The following is a 25,355-nucleotide window of genomic DNA, read 5'->3' as shown; positions in this document are numbered from 1 at the left end:
TATGCTTTGCCTTTGGGAGCAAGGGAAGGGATCCCTTCAGTGATAACTGAGTTACGGGAACAGGGGATAGTTATTCCTACACACTCACCCTATAATTCCCCGTTATGGCCGGTCCGCAAGCCAAATGGGAAGTGGCGATTGACAATTGACTAGCGACGCTTGAACGCCAATACTGGCCCATTAACAGCTGCAGTTCCCAATATAGCAGAATTCATTGCAACCATACAAGAACAGGGTCACCAGATTTTAGCAACCGTTGATGTGAAAGACATGTTCTTTGTGGTTCCCTTGCAAGAAGCAAATAGGGATGGCTTTGCCTTTACCTGGGAAGGTGTACAATATACATTTATGCGACTTCCCCAAGGCTGTTGCCACTCACCAACCATTGCTCAGTAGGCATTGGCCCAGGAACTAAATCAGATCACTCCTAAAGATGGCGTAAGAGTATATCAATATATTGATGATGCGCTAATCCGAGGACCAGACACCGCTGCAGTGGGGCAAACCCAGAGAGAAATCATTAGTCACTTAGAGAATTTAGGGCTCCAAATTCCTGCCGAAAAGGTGCAACTCCCATCACCTGAAGTAAAATTTTTAGGTATCTGGTGGAAAGGGGGGGCCTGTGTGTATACCTTCTGAAAGCTTGTCCACCCTCAAACAAGTAAAAATGCCTGAAAATAAGAAAGAATTGCAGCATGCCCTAGGCTTGCTAGTGTTTTGGAGAAAACACATCCCCGACTTTTCTATCATAGCTCGCCGTTTATATGATTTAACCCGTAAAAGAACTGCTTGGGACTGGACACCTGTCCATGAAGAGGCTCTGAAATTATTAATTTTTGAAGCAGGGATTTACCAGGCCCTAGGGCCGATGCATCCAACAGACCCACTCCACATAGAATGGGGTTTTGCAATTCATGGGTTATCTATGCATATGTGGCAGCGTGGACCTGAAGGTCCTACTCGTCCTATAGGGTTTTTCTCGCGTAGCTTTAAGGATGCTGAAAAACAGTATTCCGTTTGGGAGAAAGGACTCTTTGTGGTTAACTTAGCCTTACAGGAAGCTGAGAGAATTATACGACAGCAGCCCATCATCTTACAAGGACCCTTTAAGATCCTGAAACCAATATTGGCTGGAACTCCTCCCCCTGTAGGAGTAGCTCAATGAGAAACAGTAAGGAAGTGGTATGCCTAGTTAGACCACTACTGTCACACTAGACAGATAGAGGAGGGAACACCCAAAATGCTCCAAATACAGGATCCCCCTTCTGATCACCCAGATACAGAACCCCCTCCATTGTACGTCAAAGTGGCTCCTCATTTTAAACCCCATTTAACAAACGTGTGGTTCACTGATGCTTCCGCAAAAAGGGAAGGAAAGACGTGGAAGTATCGAGCAGTAGCATTACATATTGATTTAGGGGAGCATGTGGTAACTGAGGGAGAGGGTAGCACCCAAGTAGGGGAGTGAGTTAGTTGCTGTGTGGAGCGTAGTCGGTAAGGAAGCTAGGACAACAGAACCAGTATACATTTATACTGACTCCTATGCAGCGTTTAAAGGATGCACTGAATGGTTACCGTTTGGGGAACAAAACCAATGGGAACACCTTCTGGAGTGGCTGCACGTGAAGCGTGGCCATTCAGGGAGTAAAGACCTGTACAAAGAGGCTATTAGTAGAGGATGGGCCGTTACACGAGACTTACGTAACACTGTTATTTCTGCATGCGGTCAATGTCGAGTTCGTTTGGAAAAATATAACCCTTTAAAAGAACAACCCCTAACATTTAAGGACAAACAAGGGTTTATGGCAAACGTGGCAAATTGACTATATTGGCCCCTTTTGGGTATCAGAGGGAAAACGATATGTGTTAGTGGGAGTAGAGGTAGTATCAGGACTAACACAAGCTGAAGCCGTATCCAGAGCAACAGGAGAAAATACAGTGAAAAGTCTTAAAGTATGGTTTAGCTGCTTACCCAAGCCTCAGCCAATTCAATCTGATAATGGGAGCCATTTCACTGCTGGAGTAGTGCAAGAATGGGCTAAGGGTGAGGAAATCCAGTGGGTTTTTCACACCCCTGACTACCCTCAAGATAATGGTGTTATGGAGAGAACGAACAGACTTCTAAAACGAGCCCTGAGGCCCCATGACGCAGGGTGGGTGTCGCGAGTACCGCAAGCAGTATACCGAATCAGTAGCCGGTGGGGGGCAAATGGCTGGCCCCGACTCCTGGTGTTCTGTCCCGTGCCCCCTTCTTTCGTTCCAGGGACGAAAGGCAGCAAAGACCCTGTACACTTGCTCCACTATGCTGGACAACCGGTATTAGGGGAATTGCCCACTGTGGGGCAAGTGCCCCTAACCCTAAAGACCCCTCCCTTAACCTTCATGCCTGGGTGGCCACAGATGCCCATGGGAAGGAGCATCGTATCAATACCTGATGGATTGTCCCATCCTTCTAAGTGGGCCTTCATGACCTGAATTAAAGTTGTTCCGATGTTAAATGGCTGATGGGAATATGTTTTTTTTCTGTATCCCACTAGCTGGCTTCTAACAAGCATATCAGTTAAGATGCACAATATAACCCCAACCCTCTGGTATAGTGCTAAGGCCATAGCTGCTTGGTTGCTTGCTTATGTCTGTTACTTTTGTATTTCTGACTAGCGATGCTGTGTTGACTTTTCAGGATTCCTGAGCTGGGGCGAGGACATAGGGAGCTTGGCAGCAGACCGCGTTGGAGTTCTTGCAGCAGCACCTGTGCCACGTAAGAGCACGAGGTCGCTTTTTTACCTGGTTAGGATGTGGTTCCTTCACCACAAAGTTCAGGCAACGTTCCTCTGATGCCACGCAGGAGCAAGAGGTCGCTATAAACTTATTAGCCTTTTTACGCACAATGAGCACATTCTGCTGATCTGCGGGTGCTTTAATCAGAGCAATTCCAGTCAAGAGAGCTTGAAGTTTAAGGCTAGTTGGTACGCATCTATAATAAGTAACACATCCTGCACGAGGCTGTTTTACAGAAGGTGCATGAGCGCCTTGGAGGGTGCATCTCAGCCTCTCGGATGGATCCCAACCACTAGCAGCAGTGCTTGACATCTCCTCCAATCCCATCCCTCTAATCATTGTTTATCTTTGTATATATTTTGCAGGTTATCAGAAGCCCATGGCAGGACTTATGTTTTCAGTTGATGAGTGGGCCATTATCTGTATTGCTCGTTTGATTTTGTTTGTGGTATTTTTACGGTACAACAGGGAAAGATGGTTTGGAACTCCTTCCTCCTTGCCTTTCTTACCTTTGGTGCATCTGGACAAGGAGAAAGGACCTCCAGTTTAGCTTGGGAAGTGATACAGGGATTCATATGTGTCTGGAATAGAACGGATCAGGGGATCTGTATTCAGCTTCCTACTTCTGCCGAGCAGGGGATTAGATTCGGTTTGATACCCGTGAGGCTCAATATTGGAAAATATAATATGAGCAATGGCATTATAGGGTTAGTAGATGCTCCATTTGAGTACCAATATCAAAGTGATTATACCTCCTCTGGCAGACGGTGGCGAGATGAAGCAGCCTTCTATGAGATCCCTCGGGACACGGGGTGGCCTGACTTAATAAACAAAACATGTAAGCGATGGAGATTGGAGGTCAGTCGCGAAATTGGTATTAATCATAGCCCGCCGTGTCCTCCAGGATTCAAGGAAGCCTATTCCAGATGATTCCCACCTTCTCCATCCTGGTGGAGAATAACAGGCTGCCCTTCCTATCACAATATATCTTGTAATCTAGTGCCCTTTTGGCCTGCTTCCCCAGAAATTACCCCTTTTGAATTACAATATAATGTGAGATGGGATTCGGCTTGGTGTGTTCACGTACCTGACACGAAGGGACAATATCTTTTAATGAGTAACGCCCACACTGCTTGGGGATGGTCAGTGAAACACATGTTAAAAACCCAACCTCTTCAGTTATTAAAGAAAGAATTTGCGGGCACACCCAACCCCAGTGATGCCCATTTGTTAAACTGTACCCACGTTATCGACTGTACCACAGGTGCTGGCAATCCCATTGAAACATGGATCAGTTTGGAAGTTAGAAGCCTAATTCGAGATATGGGCACCTGTTGGGGATATCCTAATTTTGGATACTGAAACCGAGATCGCCAATGTAATCATATCACCAATAATGTTAGTATCTGGCTAAAATGTGGACTTCCCATTAACCACTTCCCAAGACATACGGTGGGGGAGGATAATCAGATACCCCGGGGAGATGCAGCTACATGTCAAAACGCTTTGTCTGCTGCCCCTGAGGGGACCGTCTGGGGGTGCTCAGGTGGGAAAATGTACTCGCACTTGAATGTTATCAAACAGGCTGGATTGTGGTGTGGTTTGGGAATTCCTACTATGTGTCCCAGGCGAATCTCTGAATATAACACACCACCTATTCACAGGAAAAAACGAGAACTTGATGACCCAAGTAGCACCCAGAAGTGGATTCAAAGCATTTAAAACCCGATTATTATACCTGGGGACAGAAGGTATTGTTAGAGCTAGAAGCATTCTTTGCACCATCTGGATATATTGCTCCACACCAACGGGCGCTAGAAAACCTGACTTGGCAAGTACATGTATTAAGTAATTAGACTCGATATGCCTTTGGGGAACTAAATCTGCTAGTGCAACAGGTATCAAAAATGACATTACAGAATCGTTTAGCCTTAGATATGTTATTGCTAAAAGAACGTGGTGAGACAAGGGGAGTCAAAAGAATCTCAGTAGACATAATAAAGGGGGTGAAAGATGATGTTTAGTGCTTACATTGTTGAAATTAGCTGAGGTAGAGACAGTCCTTGATAAGAAGAGCTGGTCCCAAGAACCAGCCAATGAGGTAGAGACAGTCCTTGATAAGAAGCAGGAGCAGGCCCCAAGAGCCAGCCAAGACTGGTCTTGCGGCTTGGGTGAATACCAAGAAATCGCTGAGCCTGCGCAAGGAAAGAGGTTACTAGCGGTGATGGAGTCATCTATCTTCATCTCTGCGACCACCAGACGACCACCATAAAGAGGCCCTGCGCAGGCGCGGTTGGGAGGGGACTATGGAAATGACCTCTCAGAGCTAATTTTAATATGAAGCGGGGATAGGTCATGCATATGTATAGGCGTATTGTGAATATGTAATACCTGACTGTATAAACTTGAGGCGAACTGCCGAGTCGGGCGCGCACGACTTTCGTGGGACTACCCCCCGTGCCGCCCAGCGCTGAATGAACATACCTACTTTACAATCTCACTGATTGTGGAGTCTGTTTTCCGCATGTCAGTTTGGCGAGCCAGCCAGGAGACTCTCTGCTCGGCTGCGGGACCGACTGCGGAGCGGACGCCCCTCGGCACGCCCCGAGCACTTTCCTCACAGGAGCCTCCGCTGCCAGCCGCTCACCGCGGGAGCAGACAACAACCTCCTGAAGCCGCGGACCAAACGGTATGTTTTACAAGGGGAGCCTGTAAAAGTACGGGCCGGGGCAGCTGGTAAATAGCACAGAGACATCTGGCATGCAGTGTAGTCCCCATATGGGAGGAGGGTACCCTGTATGGGGGGATTTGCTGACCGATAGAGCGGCCGCTAGCGATCTTGGGGGTAGATCGAGCAAATCCGGGGTGATCGCTGCATCCCAGTATTGGGAGCCAGGACGGACCTGTCGATGACTGGTATATAAGAGGTAGGAGAAGGGTAAGCGCACCCCCTCGCACCCCCTCGCACCCCCTCGCAATTGCGCTTGGTTTATGGGGTAAGTGGACCCCCTCGCAATTGCGCTTGGTTTATTTTTGCAGCTGCTGAAGGTTGTCAACTGGAGTGATGACTGTATGATGTGAATGTTTGGAAATTTATGTTAAGGATTTTGTGTGGGTGTGTGGAAATGGTATGTTGAAATTTATAGGTGTATGTATGTTTGTTAATGTGGGAATGTCTTTACGTATTAATAGGGGTGATTCCTTGCTTTGTATGTGGGCTTGCAACTAGACTATGTAATAATTAGCATCCGGCTTGGGTTTTGTTGAAGTGTAAATCTTGTGGGAGAAGCTGGTACTGTACATGTAGCAGACGGAAACCAGACTACCTTGAGTGTTTTCTCCAAATTCCACACTTTTATGATTGGGAAAGAGCTCACCAAGAATCCGAAATACTGAGATTGGTGTGTAAAGGAAAATTTAATTCCAGAAATTTGGGACGTGTGGGAGGAAAACTGGGGAAGACTGTAAAAGAAGTGTAAGAAACGATTTGCATGGAAGCTTATTAAAAGGAGAAGCCAAGATCAAACTTAAGAATCATTAGGAGGAGTTATAAAATGGGAAACAATCAAGGAGGAATATTGAGGAAAAGTCCTCTGGGTTGTGTAATTGCCCACTGGAAAGATATTGTTGGGACCGGAGGTACGGAGAGTAAAAAGAACCTTATTAAATACTGCAATCAATGGTGGCCGTTGTGTAAGTTAGAAAGTGATGCTAAGTGGCCACTTAATGGGTCACTAGATTATAATACTCTTATTACAACTAATGCTGTTTTTAAGGAGAGAAGGAAAATGGGATGAGGATTTGTATGCAGACATGTTTTTCACCCTCCGAAATCATCCGGAGTGGCAAAGGGACTGTGGAATGGTACCCCCACAGGACCCCATGGTGCTTGCACTTGAGTGAGAGAACAACAAGGGGCTTAGAGGTAAACTGAGGCGGTGTTGTTCGGCATGTAGTATTGGACAAAGATGTACAGAGACAAATAAAATTTCATCAGGTACCAGAACAAGATCTAACTGATTTGTTTAAGCCTCCCCCTCGACCACAGGAACAGGATGCAGACTCGGATAGAACTCTGACCCCCCCGGACAGCCCTGTATCTTCCTGTACTAGGAAGAAAACTACCTCAACAGCTTTACAAGCACCTCTCCGAGTGGCGGTGGGGCCGGATGGTGGGACGATGTTAATCAAAGTACCCTTTTCTACTGCTGACGTAGGGGAATGGAAAAAGGTGGCAAAAGATTATAGGAGTGATCCAAAAGTGTAACTAAGCATTGCCAATTTATTGTAAAACAGCATAACCCTGACTGGAAGGATATACAGCTATTATTGGAATATATGACTCAGACAGAGAAACAGCTGATTTTAAAAACAGCAGGGAACCTTGCTGAAGATCATGATAAGATTGCAGGAGGGGACATTAAGGTATATTTCCCTCTCCAAGACCCAAAGTGGGATGTTAATAGATCTGCACATATGGAAAGATTGCAGGGGTATCAGGAGTGGATTACAAAAGGAATGGAGAGAGCGATCCCCAAAACTATAAATTGGTCAGCTTCATATGCAGTTAAACAGAGTCCTTCCGAGCCTCCATCCGAATTCCTGGATCGACTGAGGGATGTAATGCACCACAGCACACCGCTGGATCCTGGGTCAGAGGTAGGAATACAACAATTAGTCTCCCTGTTTTTGGGTCAGTCTACAGGGGATATAAGGCGCAAACTTCAGAAATTACGCCCTACAGAGAGTAGGAATTTAGAAATATTGTTGGATGAAGCATGGAGAGTATTTAGTAACAGAGAAGAAGGATATAGGCAAGGGCAAAGGAAATTAATGGCTGTTATTCAGGAAGAAAGAGGAAGAGGGCCTAGACGAGACTTGCCCCGACTGGGCAAGGATCAATGCGCTTTGTGTAAGAAATTCGGTCATTGGAAAAGGGAATGCCCAAGGAACAAGGAGGATCAGAGGGCTCAAACAGGAAGAACGGTAGCCCCTGTGAAGGGAGACTGACGGGAACCTGGGGAATCTACCCTAGCGGATCCACTGGTTATAATTAAGCTAGGGAAAACACAACAAGAGGTAGAATTTTTGGTAGATACAGGAGCAACATACTCGGTTTTGAATCAGGCTTTGATGCCCCTGGGAAATGATTATGTCATGGTGAAAGGAGCGACTGGCCAAAGTGAAAAGGCATATTTTTGTAAACCTTTAGAATATAAATTAGGAAAACAGTGGGGCATTCATAAATTTTTATATATGCCCAACTCCCCAAAGGCACTTCTGGGAAGGGACTTGTTGGAACAATTGGGAGCCAAAATTGTATTCAAAAAGGGAGAAATTACTCTGGAGGTAAAAGATCAGCAATATATTCAAATATTGAGCCTAACCTTAACCAGTCTCCCCCTAGAAGGAAATATTAACGAGGACATCTTAAACCAAGTGTACCCGGGGGTACGGGCTACCGATGCACCTGGAAGAGCGAAAAGTGCTCCACCTGTTGAAGTTAGGATCAAGGAAGGCCGAAAGCCGGTAAGAATTAAACAATATCCCCTAAAGAAGGAAGACGGAGAAGGAATCCGGCTGGTGATAGAAAAATTTTTGCAGTTGGGATTATTAAAAGAGTGTGAGTCTGAATTCAATACCCCTATATTAGCTGTTTGGAAGCCCGATGGGTCATATCGGGTGGTCCAAGACTTCCGGGCGGTGAATAGGATAACTGAAGATCTTTACCCGGTAGTGGCGAACCCATATACCCTGTTGACCGTATTAACACCTGAATTGACTTGGTTTACTGTTTTAGATTTGAAGGATGCTTTCTTTTGCCTGTCTCTCCATGAAGCCAGCCAAAAATTATTTGCATTTGAATGGGAAAACCCCAAGAGTGGTCGAAAGACCCAGCTCACTTGGACGGTGTTGCCGCAAGGATTTAAGAATAGTCCTACCATTTTTGGCAATCAGCTTGCGAAAGACTTAGAATCCTGGGAAGCCCCATCTGAGGAGGGGAAGCTGTTGCAGTATGTGGATGATATCCTGATCGCCACCAAAACAGAGAAAGATTGTATGACATGGACGGTGAGTCTGTTGAATTTCCTGGGACTCCGGGGGTACCGGATATCCAAGAAAAAGGCACAGGTCGTACAACGCAAAGTGAATTATTTGGGCTATGAAATTAGTGTGGGACAAAGAGCTTTGGGACAGGCCCGTAAAGAGGCAATATGTCAAACTCGGAGACCTCAGACAGTAAAAGAGTTACGGACTTTTCTGGGAATGACAGGGTGGTGCCGATTGTGGATCTATAATTATGGATTGCTTGTTAAACCACTGTATGCATTGACAGCCACTGAGCAGAAACACCTTGAGTGGAATAAGGAGACCGAACGAGCCTTTGAGCTACCGAAAAAGGCTTTGATGTCAGCCCCGGCCTTAGGACTCCCAGATGTGAGTAAGCCGTTTCTTCTTTACTCCCACGAGAAGCAGGGCATTGCCCTGGGAATATTAGCACAAAACCTGGGCCCATATCGACGGGCAGTTGCCTACCTCTCTAAGCAGTTAGACGCGACTGCAAAAGGTTGGCCTGGATGCCTGCGGGCAGTTGCGGCCGTTACACTGAATATACAGGAAGCCCGAAAGTTTACTCTGGGCCAGAAAATGACTGTTCTGGTGTCTCACACAGTATCAGCAGTACTGGAAGCAAAAGGTGGAAAATTGGCTCTCTCCACAAAGATTCCTGAGATATCAAGCTATATTGGTAGAGCAGGATGACGTGGAGATTGTAGTCACTAACATTGTCAACCCAGCTTCTTTTCTCAGCGGGAACACAGGAGAACCGGTACATCACGACCATTTGGAAACCATCGAAGCAACATACGCCAGTTGCCCAGACCTGAAAGACAGCCCCATGGAAAACGGGGAAACTTGGTTCACAGACGGAAGCAGTTACGTCCTAAATGGTAATCGACATGCGGGATACGCCGTCACCACCAGCCAAGAGGTAATAGAATCAGGGGCTTTGCCCATGAACACCTCCGCACAGAAGGCAGAAATAATTGCTGTAACCCGCACCCTGGAATTGGCCCAGGGCAAAGTTGTGAACATTTATACAGACTCAAAATATGCCTTTGGAGTTGTACACGCACATGGAGCAATTTGGAAGGAGAGAGGACTACTGAGTTCTCAAGGGAAAAATATCAAACACGCAGAAGAAATTCTAAGTTACTGGAAGCTGTCCAGCTCCCTAAGAAAGTAGCAATTATGCATATTAAGGCACACCAGAAAGTGAGCTCAGATTTGGAAAAAGGGAATGAGCTGGCAGACAGAGAGGCAAAACAAGTGGCCAAAACAAAGGTAAAACCAGAAGGGGCCTTAATTCCTGATAGGCAGATTTCCCTAGAAGGTAAGCCAGAATACACCAAGGAAGATCAAAAGCTCATTACAGATTTAGAAGGGTCATATAATGAAGAGGGGTGGGCTCATACCCCACAGGGAAAGCTAATCGTTCCCTCTTGCTTATTATGGCATTTGATACGGGAGGAACATAGGAAAAGACATTGGGGAACAGAGGCTCTGTATAATCATTTGATAAGAGAAATTGTGGCTAGAAATTTATACACCACGGTGAGACAGGTGACACAACAGTGTGATCTTTGCCTCCAGACTAATCCTAAGAATACCCCCAAGCCGGAAATGGGCCAGATTGGAAAAGGCAATGGGCCTGGACAACAATGGCAAATTGATTTTACAGAACTTCCAAGAAAAGGGGGGTATCGATATTTACTGGTATTAACTGATACCTTTTCAGGTTGGCCAGAAGCATTCCCAACAAGAACGGCTAAAGCTCGGGAGGTAACTAAAATACTGGTACAAGAGATAATACCACGTTTTGGGGTTCCAGCAACCATGTCCTCTGACAGAGGACCACATTTTATCTCAAAAATAGTACAACAAATTAGCCGCCACTTGGGTATAGATTGGCAGCTTCATACTCCATATCACCCCCAGTCGAGTGGTCAAGTGGAAAAAATGAACCACTTAATCAAACAGCAAATTGTGAAATTAGGACAAGAAGCAAATTTGGCATGGCCTCAGTCTCTCCCTTTAGCCCTTCTGCGTATACGAACAAGACCAAGGGCGAAAGAAGGACTGAGCCCCTTTGAAATTCTGTATGGACAACCCTATGGGATACAGAGAGGGATGTCTGTACAAGCGGGGGATGAAATTATGACTTCTTACATGGTGGCATTAGGTAAGCGACTTAATAAAATCAGGAAGCACGTGGTAGGGACTCGAGGGAGAGGTTTGGATGGGCCTGTGCATAATACACAACCAGGAGATTATGTGTATATAAAGTCTCTTACAGAAAAAAACTCTGGAGCCGCAGTGGGAAGGACCATTTCAAGTACTACTTACCTCCTTCACCGCGATTAAGATCAAGGAACAGAACGCCTGGATCCATCACACTAGGGTGAAGAAGGCACCCAAAGGACAATGGACTTCACAAGAAAAAGGACCTTTGAAGCTCAAATTTGTGAGACATTGATTGTTATGTTTCTGAGTTGGACCTTGTCCAAGGGGCAGGCTTGGGATCAAAATACTTATTTAAATATGACAGAGAGTATCTCGAAAGTACTAAATTTATCAGATTGTTGGGTATGTAATCCCCTTCCTCGGGGGAACATGGAACTCCCCTTTTTAGGAATCCCGACCACAAATTGGACATCTCTTATTAAAGACGGGCCAGACAGGAATGGATCATGCCCTCATGGAAAGGGAAATACCCAGCGGGGACCCAACTTTGATCTGGAAGTGCCCAACCCTAAAGAGATCTTAATTACTGGCCGTTGCTTAAATATTACTGATAATATTTGGGGAGACATGGATAATTGTAGCCTTGCGGGAAATCTGGGAACTTTTGATAAAGGAAAATTAGAACGTCTTGGACTAAACTTAAGTATCAGTTTCTGTTATATCCGGAAACCAAAGCGGGGGGGCAGGAAAGAAGGGGCAAGAACAAGACAGAAGGGAGACGCATCTCGGTCCAAGATGCAACACAGGGCCCGGGTACTGGTGGCTCTGTGGGGATGGCAGGGCCAGAAAGAGTTTACCCCAGAACTGGAAGGGACACTGCGTTCGAGGGTACCTTGCACCTCAGACCAGTGTGTTCGAGGGTACCTTGCACCTCAGACCAGTATATTCGAGGGAGCTTCGCCTCCCCGAGGGTTTTTGAGAACACCTTGGCTCCGTGTAAAACGGGCTGAAAACCCACTAGTTATTCGAGGTACTGGGTACCATAGTTTTGTCCGATGGTTAATCCCCTCTTTAGGGGTAAGCGAGTTGGAGAAAGCTATCGTGACTATATCTGCTACATTAGAGATTATAGAAAGTGCTAGAATTGATGCAATTTGAGGGCTGCAACTGGAAATACAATCCCTAAGTAAAGTAGTACTCCAAAACAGAATGGGATTGGACATGCTTTTAGCAAAAGAAGGGGGCTTATGTGTAGTTATAAACCAAACTTGCTGTACCTATATCAATCAAAACCAACGAATTGAAACAGATCTTGAGGAGATATGGGAAAGGACTAAAATACTACATGAAGTTTCCCAAGATGACACTTCTTGGGGCTTGACAGGCATATTAGAAAAACTAACCTCCTGGTTGCCAAATTTGACATGGTTAAAGCATTTGTTTGTCACTATAATAATCACCATTCTCTTGTCTGTGGTGCTTTGCATAGTGGTTCGATGTGGCCTTTTGTGCTGTAAGAGTACAGGAGACTCTTACAGTGAATGGAAAAAGAATCAGTTACGACGAAAACTGGAGACCAACAAATACTTTGGGAGGATGCTAGATAGGGAAATAATGTATTAGAAGTACTAGGATTAAATATAGTAAAAGAATTTACTATTTTCTAGAAAAGGGGGGACTGAGACAAGGGGAGTCAAAAGAATCTCAGTAGACATAATAAAGGGGGGTGAAAGATGATGTTTAGTGCTTACATTGTTGAAATTAGCTGAGGTAGAGACAGTCCTTGATAAGAAGAGCTGGTCCCAAGAACCAGCCAATGAGGTAAAGACAGTCCTTGATAAGAAGCAGGAGCAGGCCCCAAGAGCCAGCTAAGACTGGTCTTGCGGCTTGGGTGAATACCAAGAAATCACTGAGCCTGCGCAAGGAAAGAGGTTACTAGCGGTGACGAAGAGGAGTCATCTATCTTCATCTCTGTGACTACCAGACGACCACCATAAAGAGGCCCTGCGCAGTTGGGAGGGGACTATGGAAATGACCTCTCGGAGCTAATTTTAATATGAAGCGGGGATAGGTCATGCATATGTATAGGCGTATTGTGAATATGTAATACCTGACTGTATAAACTTCAGGCGAACTGCCGAGTCAGGCGCGCACGACTTTGGTGGGACTACCCCCCGTGCCGCCCAGCGCTGAACGAACATACCTACTTTACAATCTCATGGATTGTGGAGTCTGTTTTCCACACGTCATTGTGCATAGTAACATGTAGCTGGAGTAGGGTCAGAATACTTAAACCAGGGAATTAGAAAGATATTGTGAACATTGACATAAATAATACAGATGGTAATTCAGAAGCAGAACACAACCCCCACCGTCCTAAGGGAAGATTCATAATGGCCTCTTTCATACACACAGCATTTCTTTCTGTGGAGGTGAGAGCAGGCTGAAAACCACAGAAGACAGCCAGGAAGAGCAGAAAATTCACGGCAGTAAATACACAAACTGCAAAGCATGTTCTAGCTTGACCTCGCACAGGGTCACGTGTACCCTCATTTCCCAAGAGCCGGTGTGACGGGTACACTCGATCCCATAACCAAACTAGCCGTAGTTTGGTACAGGCTCCAAAGGAGGTAAAGGCCTGAGCCATAGCCAGGCCAAGAACTCCTCTACTTTCAATCTCTTCTCTGAAAACCCACAAAGGAGCCGAGTGACCCAGTGAGCACCGCTGCCTATCACCTTGGAACACTCATCATGCGATTAACACAGGAATAGTGGGTGGCTTTTCCAAGACTCATTTATCAAGGAGCAAAGAAAGCTGTGGGCACAAGGAGTCTCATCCATACCCTTCCCATTGCATGTGATTTGACTAGGAGCCAGCCACTTTAGCCCATAAATATGACAGCCTAAGGGAGCCTTCTTTCAGCTCTCCCTGCCAGGCAGCGTGGCTGCACGGCAGTGATCTCCCCTTGAGCTGGGACGCCTCTCAAGGTTGCTCCTCGAGGCAGAGAGACCTGTTCTCAATGGCAGATCTTTGCTAAGTGACTGACAGCATGCTGAATTCATACTGAGGAAACATTACTAATCCATGTAGCTACTTCATATTAACTATTATAAACTTTGTACAGATAATTCCATTAGACATAAACTGTTGTCCAAGTCTGAGACTAAGATTGGACCGAGCCGCCCCTAGGCTCCATAAGGAGTTTAGAAAGCAAGGGGGTCCCCTCTGAACCTCGCGACTCAACAGGAGGGTCTTCCTTACACTTTTGTGTCTCTCTCTTCTCTTCTCTTCTCTCTTTCTTTTTTCTCTCATTCTCTCTCCCTCTCTCTTTTCCTTCTCTCTTTTCCACAGTCCCTACACCTCATCCTTTGAAACATAAACCATTGACCAAGTCTGAGACTAGGAGTGGACCTAGCCGCCCCTGAGCTCCTCTTTGAGAAGGAGTCCAGAAAGCAAGGGGGTCTGCTCTGAACCTCGTGACTCAACGGGAGGGCTCTCCTTCTGATACATTTCCTGTTCCTTTTTCCATTTCATTTTTCTGTACTTCCCTCCTCTTCTCAAACTGCGGCTTAATGACATGTTGCAAGGTTCATATTAACAAGTTCATGTGTACTTGGACAAAGTTAGCTGGGTTGAATAAATGTTGATTGTTGTTTGAACTCCCCTGGTGTCATTTCACCTTAATTCTGACAAAGGAAATCCACGAACCTGAGTCGCTCCAACTTTGGGACGCGACAGGATCCCCCCAAACCCTGAGAGACCCCAACATCTCACAACTACACTCACAGACACCCCAAACTCCTCAGGCCCCCCCAAACCCCTCAAATACCCTCATGGATTCCCCCAAACACCTCAGAGACCCCAACATCTCCTCACAAACACACTCACAGACCCCCCAGTGCCTCACAGACCCCCCAAACCCTTCAAATCCCCTCACAGCCACACACATACACTTCAGAGGCCCCAACATCCCCTCACAACCCCTCCATCCCCTCGCAGACTCCCCCAAACCCCTCAGAGACCCCGCCAAACCCCTCAGAGACCCCAACATCTCCTCACAAATCCACTCACCACGTCACAAATCCACTCACAGACCCCCCCCATCGCCTCACAGACCCCCCAAACCCTTCAAATCCCATTGCAGACCCTGCTAAACACCTCACAGACCCCAACATCCCCTCAACAAATCCAGTCGCGGACCGCCCAAACCCCTCGCAAATCCCCCCCCAAGCCCCTCACAGACCCCGACATCCCCTCACCAACCCCCCCTGACCCCACCTACCTGCACTCACCGGGCTGCAAGTGCACATTGCCAGCTCATGTCCAGCTTTTCATCCACCAGCGCACCCCCAGCTTACTCGCTGGCAGGGCAGCGTTGGGAACAGAGTAGGCCTTGGGGCCGTGCAAGCAGCCTTCAGCAATAGCTAAAACATGGTTGTGCTACCAACACCTGGTTTGGTCACACATCCAAAACTCAGCACCATATGTGCTGCTAGGAAGAAAATTAACTCCATCCCAGCCAAAAGCAGAACAGACGGTGTCTCTGTTATGGCTCGATAGCAGCTTGGTGCTGCTCTGTGTTTTATTTCTGGCTTTGCCTTATGTGGTGTATCTGGCGTGCACGCAATGGAGGGGCTGGGGCTGGTATTGCCCTACACAGTACCCCTGTCCTGTGCACTCCAGGACAAAGCTGGCCCAGGGAGCAGAGGTGGGGATGATGACCTGTTAACGAGCCCCTTTGGTGCCTCTGTGGCTCAGAATTTAGCAGGACAGTCCCACCAGGGAAGCTGGGCTCCCCCAGCCTGTTGGTGGGTCCCATGCCCAGCTCCCTGCCTGCTGACACCGTGGGCATCCAGGTCCCTGTGTGCCCTGATACGAAGTTCAGCCCAGGATTGGTGAATCCCTGGGTCTGCTGCCATTACGACCTGGACAACTGTGCTACTGATCTGTATTTATTGCTGTGCCATTACTCGGACACGAATGCTCGATCCCTGAAGCTGTCCGTCAGGAGTCTGTCATTGTAGCCCAAACCCATACCCTGGCGGGGCTGGCTCAGGCCCTTGCAGGAGGGCCGGCGCAATGGGCTTGGGGCGCGGGCGGGTGGCTTCAAGTCCTCTGGGGGCTCGAGGTCTCTGGGCTGGTCCCGCGACAGCCGGCTGGCTGAGTTGGACAGCCATGAGGGCCGGGGTGGAGGCGGGCGGGCCGGGCGGCTGTCCGGGCTGGCGGAGGCCCGTTCCCTGCTGCTCTGTGGCAGGCGGGCCGCTTTTCCAGGCACAGGTGATGGCTCTTGCTGTCGGGTCCAGCTCTCCGGGGTGCTGCAGCGGCTGCTCCGGCTGTCCAGGCCCGAGGAGCAGCTGCTGGTGTCGGACCGGGCTCGCGAAGCTGCGGAGAGGCGCCTGCGGAGAGAGGAGGCTGCTGAGGCCCCACCGCGGCTGTGGGGCCGGGCGGGTGTGAGGGTGCGGGGCAGCACTGGGCGCCTCACGGGGTGCGGATGCCTGGCTGCACGTGGGAGCTGTGGGCATGGAGAGCTCCGTGCAGAAAACGGGGCACCCCGCACCCCTCGTCTGGGGCTCTGCTCGCCTGCCCACGGCTCGTCTCCTCTCGGCCCTGACCATCCTGACCTGCCTGCTCTGCACGTGCCTGGAAGGAGACCTGCCCACGACAGACTGAGGGGACCAAAGCTGGGCACAGCACTGCAGGGCCAGGAGAGCCTCCTGTTCTCCTTTCTCAGCGTGCCTGGCAGAGACCAGCACTCGGCTCCCCTGCCTGTCCCTGACCAGACAAGGGCACAGCCTCGGCTCTCTGTTCAGTGAGGTGCTCTCCATCCTCTCTTCAGAATACGTATCCAAAGAGATAATGTACCCCTGCACAGAAAAAAAACCCTGCCTGTGCTGAGAACACGCACGCTGGCAGTGCTCAGGTGCAGATGGGACAGGCTGACTCTTTCTCCAAAGCAAGGCCGAGAGCTGGGAAGGCTCCTCACCACGGTCTGAGTTGCTGGGACACCCTGGTCGAGGTGAACCTCTGGGATTTACGGCATCACCTAACAGGGTGATTTCTGCTGGCAGGTTCACTGGCAGGAAGATGTCACTATTGCGCTTCTCACTTTGTATGGCAAAGTCATCCCTCGTTTTTCTTCCTGACCTTGCTCATCCTATGTCTGTCGCTGGGTCTGCTCTTGTCGAGGCAGGGTCACTTTTAACTAACACTTGCCACAGGAGGAAGGGGTTTCACAAAAGAGTGCCCATGAATTGAGAGGCCAGTTAAAACAACTTACAGCAGAAATCTCAGTAGAGTTTGGCCAGTAACTGGCTCGGCACTCCAGAATACCCTACCTCTAAATGCTTCATGGCTAATAGCAGCCATCTAATACAGAAGTTTGGCAAAAAAAACTCCCAACAACTCACCGTCGTCTCTTCCTCCACAGACAGATCACACGACACAATATCATCCCAAACAGCACGGAACAATCAGTGTCAACTAAGTTGTTAGAAAAAGAATGTTGGAGGCTGACTGCTAAAAAAATTGCACTATGCTCACAATTTTTACCTAACTTTTTAAGCATCTTTTGCCCCAAATATTTATATTCTGATTATATTCCAATATTATCTCTCGGAAGTTATAGAGCACTTTTTTCACTTGAGTGCAATGTAGTTAGCTTATGTCCCAAAAATACTTCATTCCTGATGACTTACAAAATTCACAGTGCAAAATGAGATACAGCATCTCCCTGTGCAATGCTAGGCGCCTTGGGCAGTGGTCCTCAGAAACAGGACAAACAGAGAGTGCCTACGCTTATCAGGGATGAAGCGAGGAGGAAAAGGCATCTAATTAGATCTACTCAAAGATCCAAGCGTGATCTTCAAACACAAACTTTCTTCTGCAACTGAATGTCTAAGACTGAATTTCCTTTGTGTTAAAAATATAAAGAAAGAAAGAAAGAAAAGAGACAGAAACTGTACATGGCTTCAATAAGGGCTAACAGCAGAGTTGTCAGAGACCTGATGAGGAACACAGGAGACTGGGCTGTGATTCATCTGACTAAACGTGGATGTCTCTCATTTAGACGCCCATGTCCGAGCCAACCTTCGCCCCATTTTTAGGCAACAGAGAGTCGAGTCAGTATAACCAGTGAGTTCAAGGTACTGTTTCTCTTATCCTAAAGTAAATGCTCATATATTTGGTCAGAAAGAGCGTGCACTAGATTCACTGACTTGATTCACTATAGCTCCTTTAAAATAAAATAGGACCTCATGCCAGTTGTGCAGGCAGACACGATTACAACTGCATTACAGATAGACAATTGAGGCCAGACAAATCACAGTCCACCTCTGCTCTATCCAGGTTGGCTCAAGACCGTGAATTTACATCTCCCTCACCTCCAAAACAGATCCCATAACCCCCAGAAAAAGGGAAATGACAGATTCGCCTGTTAAAACTCTTCCACTTCCTATGAGCAATGACACCAGTCACTGGACCAGAGAAAGAGAGCCAGTCCCCACCCACAGCCCACAGCTCCTGAAGGTCATCTAAGGAGATCTGCAGATTCCAATGTTACCTCTCCTGAATCACAAATGCCGAGGGATTTATGCCACACAGAGGAGCTCCAACGGGATCTACCGGCTGCGCTGGGCCCGTTGACCCAACTGGCAGGGACCATTCAAAAACTGCCACAGGGACCCAGACGTTCCAGAGCATGCCGGGGGTGGGGGAGCTGGGCTGTGCAAATGACGGACCCCCCAAAAGCTGCTTCCACCCCACTGCCATCCACCAGACCTCACAGCGCTGGTCGCCTTCCAGACCCCACCGCACCAACTGCTACAACACACCAAACCTTTGCAGGTTAATAGCTTTTTTTTTTCTTCAAACTTTAACAAAATATATATCGTAACGTCAAACTATATACATCAAACGAGTTTAACTCGGCGAGAAAGACAAAGGGTGGGATAAGGTGCGGCAGGAGAGAAAAAGAGAAAGAGCAAGATCAGGTGCTGGCCGCAGAGAAGAAACAGAGAGGAAAGAAAAGGATAGAGGTAGAAGGCGCGTGAGGTAGATGTATACAGCTTAAGCGACTTGGTTTCCTAAGGCCCATTCTATATTGGTATAAAAAAAATATGTAAATGCTCATTAAAAAACCAAACAAAAATATTACACGATGGTTATACTAATTAAAAACATTTTTTCCAAGTACAACATTTCTAAGTTAAACAACAACATCTTAGTTATCTAAATTATCTTAACATATCTAAATCTAATTAACAACATCTTATCTTATAGAACCAAAAACGTGTCCCAGGTTGCATTACTTGTTCACGGCTCTGGAGAATTAGGTAAAGAAGGCGATCGCCCACAATGGCAATCACAGGATAAACAAACATAAATCATCGAAATCATTACAAGGACAGTTAACAAAATAAGTGCCACAAAATAAAGCGTTAACAAAGTCATAAGCATTTTGCCTTTTCTTTTGCAATTTTTCCCTTCAACAACACAGTGCACAGATTTTTTTATTTGGCAAAGCTGGTGGCTAGGCCCTCGCGGAGCTGGTGGCTGCGCCTGGTCCGCTGGGATCGGGGTCTGGATACGCAGCAACAAAATGGATTTCCACGCCTCCAGTCCGGACCATCCGATGCAGCCTCTTACACCTGGTCAGACATATTAGACCACAAATGGTGGTTCTGAGACAGAAAACGCAACACAAACCACCAGAACAGAAAAAAAAAAAACAAACAAAAACCCCAGAAGAAACACACGTAAACCAAAGGTGCCTCTCCAAACCCTGAAAAGACCAGCAACATAAAGAAAGAATTGCGGAAAAAACCAAAAAACAAAAAAAAGACCAGCCAGAAGACAAGACAAGGCAAGGCAAAAATAACATAACTCCAAGAACCCAGGGCCAACAAACCCACAGCCAGTCCGTAACAGTAACATGCTTTAATCCTAACTCGCCTAAACTCTGGCATCCTGTAATCTGGCCATCCCACTGCCCTAGCACCCTGTAACACGAGCAGACCATAACCCGAGCACGTCGTAGCCCTAAGATATCAAAAAATGGAACACAAACTCTTCCTGCCTTTCTCCTCTCACCCTTCCCCTCCGTCCCTCTCTCCTGCTCCCTGTCCCACCTCTCTCTGCTGCTCTGTCCCCCCTTCTCCTCCTCTTTCTCTCTCTCTTTCTTCTCCTCCTCCTCCTCCTCCTCGTCCTCGTCCTCCCTCAGGCAGGCGGCCATGGGGCCTGCGGGGGGCGGGGCCGGGCCGGGGATGGTGTCCCTGCAGGGTCAGGCAGCAGGAAGGAGCGCCCCGGGGCATGCTGGGAGCTGTAGTCCTGGGGCACGGGGCTGCCGGTCGGCCATGTTGGCCTCTGCAGTCTCTGCTCCAGCTGCGGCCCGGCTGAGGTGAGGGCTGGGGCTGCCCGTGAGGCGAGCGAGGCCCTTGGGCGGGCGTGGGGGTGTGGGAGCCGGGCCCGGCTGAGGGAAGGAGAGAAGGGACAGGGTGAGGGGGGTCGCAGTCCTGGGTTTGCGGGTTTCACGCAGACGCCCTCTTCAGAAAACACAGCCTCTGTGTGGGTCAGCGGTCCCTGCAGAGCTTTATGATTTGTAGCCGTTTTTATAAATACACAGCGGGCTCACACGGTGCTGTGCTTCTTGTAAACTGAATCGCTGTTATCCCGGCTACAGTCTGGAGGGAGCAAGTGCCAGCTGATAGATCAAGATGGAGATGAAAGATGGAGATGCTACTGTTATATACTGACAGAGCCAATTTTTTATATAACAATATATGTATTGAGAATAGCAAGCAAGCAGCACTGGGCGGCCGGGGAGTCCACGCTCTACCAACGGCTCGCAACTTTATGTTTTAGTTACATTTCTTATATACAGTTCATGCACCCCTTTCTTGTAAGTCTCCGCCTTGTCCTGCTTCCTTTTTCTTCACTCGTGCAGGTTTGTTACTAGGCAGATTCGGTCCATCTTCTCAAGGGCGAGTGTGTTTTGATGTAGAATGTCTTGATGTGGAGAAGTGCAGTCCTGGCAGAGTTAATCCCCTTATCTGGTAAATTGTAGCCGTTGTCTTTTCCCTCCTTATCTAGTAAGTTATAGCTGTTGTTCTTTTCCCTCCTTAACTAGTAAGTTATAGCCGTTGCCCTTTTCCCGTGACTTTTACACATCATTTCAGCAAGCCTTGTTATTTTCACAAGGCATTTGCTAAATCTCAATAAGTCTCTTCCCCCTTCCCGATTGGTATGTCAGCCTTATTGTCTTTTAATTCAACACGAATTACACAACGTCAGGGAACAATTTGGTTCCCTGTCGATTACAGTGTGGCATGTTCCTCTGATTCATGCATTCTCCACCTTGCACAGCAACGCACTTGAAATACTGAAATGTGCCCTTTTTATTGCTGCTAACATTCAAAAATCTTGTCTTGGTCTGGTCAGCAAGGTATTTGGAAAACATCAAGGTTGCATTTTGAGAATAAAATAGGTTCCTGTCCTTCCCCCTCCCCCCGAAACTGTGCGGGATCCAGACCTTCTCCCCCTACCCCCCTATGTGTAGCCTGGCTTTGTTCATTTTGGTGCCTCATACCAAGAATATAGCAAACAACCAAGATGTGTGCTGTGTGCTGCAGGCCAAAGAGCATTTTAAATGTCCCCAGTTTATTTCATGCAGCTGTGCAGCATGGTACATTTTGGAAGGCACACTGGGATGATGTATCAGAAGTTGCTGAAAATGAGGTGATACTGGTAGTGGTTTGTTTTCAGTGCCTGGTTTGGGAAAGAATATCCTCAAATAGTCTAAAGTACAGATCTATTAGAGGAAAAGGAGTGCAAGGTAAGGAGCATCATGCTGCATTTATTGCTAAACGTCTGCTTTCATTTCATTCAAACTAGAAAGTAAACAAAGATTGGACCCGCAAAAGAATTTGCTTCCCAGAGTGAGCATTCAAGCACTGGGGAGCAGTTTGCAGGATCAGAACTTCAGCCTGCTCCGGGTGATAAACCCTCAGGAGAGGAAAGAGAAACCCCACTTTTTTTAAATGCAGCTCTACTTATCTTAATAGTTCTTCTTGTTAGATTGTGTTGGCGGTCAGACTCTAAGCACGTGACTAAACTGTCAAAAAAATCAAGATATTTAAGGATTATTTGCTGAATTAAATGCTTTTACAAGCAGTGCACTCTATTGCCCTGTGGATAGTATACTGTCATGACTGGCAATTTTCCTTTTTTAGTACAAGGACGCATGTATGAAGGCAAATCGAGGGTACAAGTGGTGCCCCACAGCAAACCAACCTGCGAAAACCCAGGCATCCACTGTTACAAACAGGAAGAAGCTATGGGCCTTTGCTTCAGACTCTGCAAAGGCTTTACCAAGCCCGAGGAAAGTGACAAGAAGTGATGAAATGCCACAGCGTAACTTCAGGATGGCAGGTGAGATTTCCATCCATTTTCCTCAAACGTAGCAGCCTCGTTTTGTTTGCGGATGCGGTGTTGGAATCGAACTGCAAGACCAGTTTCCTTTACTGCACCTGGTACTGTAGTGCAAATACCTTTCATGTCCCAAACTGAGTTGCCAAGACTCTAGTTAAACCTCTGCATAACAGCCTCAAATTTCCTAAGTGCATGATTGCTTTCGACAGTCGAGTCCAGACGTGTGACATATCATAAGCCGTAGCCCATTTGGGGTCCAGATTTGATTGATGTTTAGTTCAGGCTTATCTGCTGTTAGAGATTTTGATAGTCAAAAAGGGAAATGCTGATTGTGTGCATTCTTCTTCTCTTGCATAGAGTGTTGTACTATGTTTAGTAATTTGCTGTTGACAGAAATAATTTATGGTTGTCTATGAAGTTGGAGGTGCTAACATTCCTGTGGATGAATGTACCAGTGGAGCTAACTTCTTGTATTTCAATCAAGAGAAGCGTCATGATAGCTTGGAGGGCTGGATTCTCACCATTTTAAACATTAAAAGATAAAATAAAATCATATCCATCAAGAAGTGGATTGCCTGAGCTGGTGAAAGGCAGATAATCTCACAGTGATATCCACAAATGGCAGAACTGTAGCAATCATGAGCCTGAAGTAGAAACATTAATGTTAAATACTGGCAGCTTAAGAGCCTAACAGTCAAGGTAGAAACTGATTTTTACCCCACCACCCTTTTTTCCTTTTTTTTTCTTTTCTGCAGTTTGACATTTCTAATTTTATAAATACTGATGTATTTGAAACTTTGTCATATCCTACCTAGGTTATGACAAGTGTGTGGCAGATAGGACTTTCCTGCTTAGAGAGATCGTGAGCTGGAGAGTGGGAAATGGTTTTATGGAACAAGTATAAAAGGAGCAGAGGTATAAAAAGGCTTGTATGCCTTTTTGCCAGTTTAGTGGTTTGAAAATTCCTGTAATGAAATTTCATCTGGCTATGAAGGAACTGTGAATTGGGATCAAAAGAAAGTGTTTCCTGCTACATCGTCCTGATATATGGGAGACCAGTTCTAAAAATCCAAGCCCCTTCAACCCATTCTGGTTTTGCTCTCAGAGGAGTCACTTTTATGCTCCTTCAGGTTTATTGACTTAACGGAGAGAACAAGGAGTAGGTGTTGGTCTACCTGGCTGCTGTCCCCCACTGCTCCTGCCGGGATATCCAACTGTAGAGCTTCTGAGCACAGAGAGATCTTGAATCAACACCTATCAGAGCAGAGGACAGAGAACTTAAAGAGTTAATGAGAAACTGATCTAATCCATTGTTTTATCTATGGAGCCATTAATTTCTGAAGAAGGCCCTCTTTTGTGCTACATGTGATTTTGAAAATTTGTTTGTTTGTTTGTGTGTTTGTTTTCTGCTGGCTGAGTCAGTGAGCATAGTAATTCACAGGGGTCTCACTCGAGTCCTCGTGCAAGCGAAGGCTGGTTGTTTCATGAGTATAACGATAGCCTATAAAATAACGACAGCCTCCGACAGAGATGTTAGCAGCAGCATCTAAACCATGGCAAGTCTGCCGTGCCAAGTGGATTACTGTTTTGTCAACTATATTCCAGTTTGTGGTAAATATGTGTTGTTGTATTTCTCTCCCCTCGACTTCATGTGAGAGCTCGATTGAGCTCTAACTCTTCTAGCCAGTGCAACGTCTTTCAAAAGCCAGGCTGCGTGCTAACTGATGAACTAAAATGTAGGTGAGCAACTGTAGAAATGCCACTGACTGTCTCGCATCTTCAAGGCTGATGGCTTGCTTTGGACAAGGATTATATGATTCCAGAACAATTCCAGGAAATCTGTTTGCTCGTTGGTAGCTGTTAATTGTGTCTTGATTGCTTTTTACATACTAGATGTCATTTTGGAAAATGTAATCTAGAGACAGTAAGATCTTTCTTTCTTTTTCTGAAGTCCCCAACAGGCCATACCTCTCCTTTATTTTTGGCATCCCAACAGTAAACCACCGCATGTTTTCGGTTTTGCATATTGACCTACCATTGTGTCAAGAACGTGAGGTGTGGCACCAGCGTTGGGCTTCTGACCTGCAGACCCACTAGTGGTGTCCTTGCTCATCCAGCTGGGAAGTTGCAATGGAGCATGTTTTTCTCATGACACGGCTCACCTGCAAAGACAACTGCTGTTTGCAGGGGAACGTGACCATTGCAGCGCCTACCGTCACAGCTACAGAGCCAAATGGGCAACAGCTTTCCTATACAAATGTGCAAGATTCCCGATACTTCCACATTTCTGCATTCAGGAGACAACCAGCTGGGCCAAAAAGCTTTTTAGTGAAGTGAAGGGTGGAAAAAAGACACTTCCTCGCATATAGAGATGCAATTTTTGTTTTTAGAAAGAAGCTTCATTCTGCACCCAGGTGAAAGGTAGTTGAAACTGGTACCTGCTGCCCTTCTTTCTGCTTAGTTCTTCCTCAGCTCTTTCTTTCCTCTGATTGAAAAATTGCAATGATGAACAAGCCAGCCGGCTGAGTTTCTAACCGGACCAATACTAACAAAGAATGTCATTCCCGAATAGTAAGATAGTTGTAAGCTTCATCAATGGTAAAAGCTGTTGAGAAAGTCATGAATCATCTCCCATTCTGCAAGTCCCATTCTTGACTATTTTCTCACTACTGTTGGTTTAACTCTAAATTGCTTTAAAATAGCACTTAAAATTTGTAATTGTTCATACCAGTAAGTTCTTGGTGCCGTGAGAGAAATGTTGTGCTGAGAAGACACTATAGACATATGGCAATGTTTGTGTATATACATTTTGTGTTCCCTTAGATGGAGTTATCTTGTAATTTGACGCCATAGTGGAAGGATTTTTTGTTGTTTTATGATCAGACATCTAAGTGCCAGCCCTCTGCTA

At 46.7% G+C, this 25,355-nt stretch overlaps 3 protein-coding genes across 5 annotated transcripts in view; 1 reads left to right on the top strand and 2 right to left on the bottom strand.

Moving 5' to 3' along the window:
* Positions 1-20,406, bottom strand: part of LOC138684291 (polycomb group RING finger protein 6-like) — a 95,998-nt gene extending 75,592 nt beyond the window's left edge. For all 3 annotated transcript variants that reach the window (XM_069777977.1, XM_069777975.1, XM_069777978.1), the window contains exon 1: positions 20,149-20,406. In XM_069777977.1, coding sequence (XP_069634078.1) covers positions 20,149-20,252 — 104 coding nt within the window. In that variant the 5' untranslated portion in view covers positions 20,253-20,406. The remainder of the gene's footprint in view (positions 1-20,148) is intronic.
* LOC138684290 (HMG box transcription factor BBX-like) overlaps positions 1-25,355 on the top strand; it is a 37,674-nt gene that overhangs the window by 6,052 nt on the left and 6,267 nt on the right. The window contains exon 4 of the mRNA XM_069777974.1: positions 22,249-22,447. Coding sequence (XP_069634075.1) covers positions 22,249-22,447 — 199 coding nt within the window. The remainder of the gene's footprint in view (positions 1-22,248; positions 22,448-25,355) is intronic.
* Positions 15,513-17,490, bottom strand: LOC138684297 (serine/arginine repetitive matrix protein 1-like). The gene is made up of 2 exons (XM_069777982.1): positions 17,431-17,490; positions 15,513-16,419 (listed from the first exon to the last, which is right to left on the bottom strand). Exons 1-2 carry the CDS (start codon positions 17,472-17,474, stop codon positions 15,990-15,992), a joined length of 474 nt encoding a protein of 157 aa, XP_069634083.1. The 5' UTR covers positions 17,475-17,490; the 3' UTR covers positions 15,513-15,989.

The sequence above is a fragment of the Haliaeetus albicilla genome, unplaced genomic scaffold (genome assembly GCF_947461875.1).
Source record: "Haliaeetus albicilla unplaced genomic scaffold, bHalAlb1.1 scaffold_89, whole genome shotgun sequence".
NCBI lineage: Eukaryota > Metazoa > Chordata > Aves > Accipitriformes > Accipitridae > Haliaeetus > Haliaeetus albicilla.
This window is presented reverse-complemented; position numbering and strand designations above follow the sequence as displayed.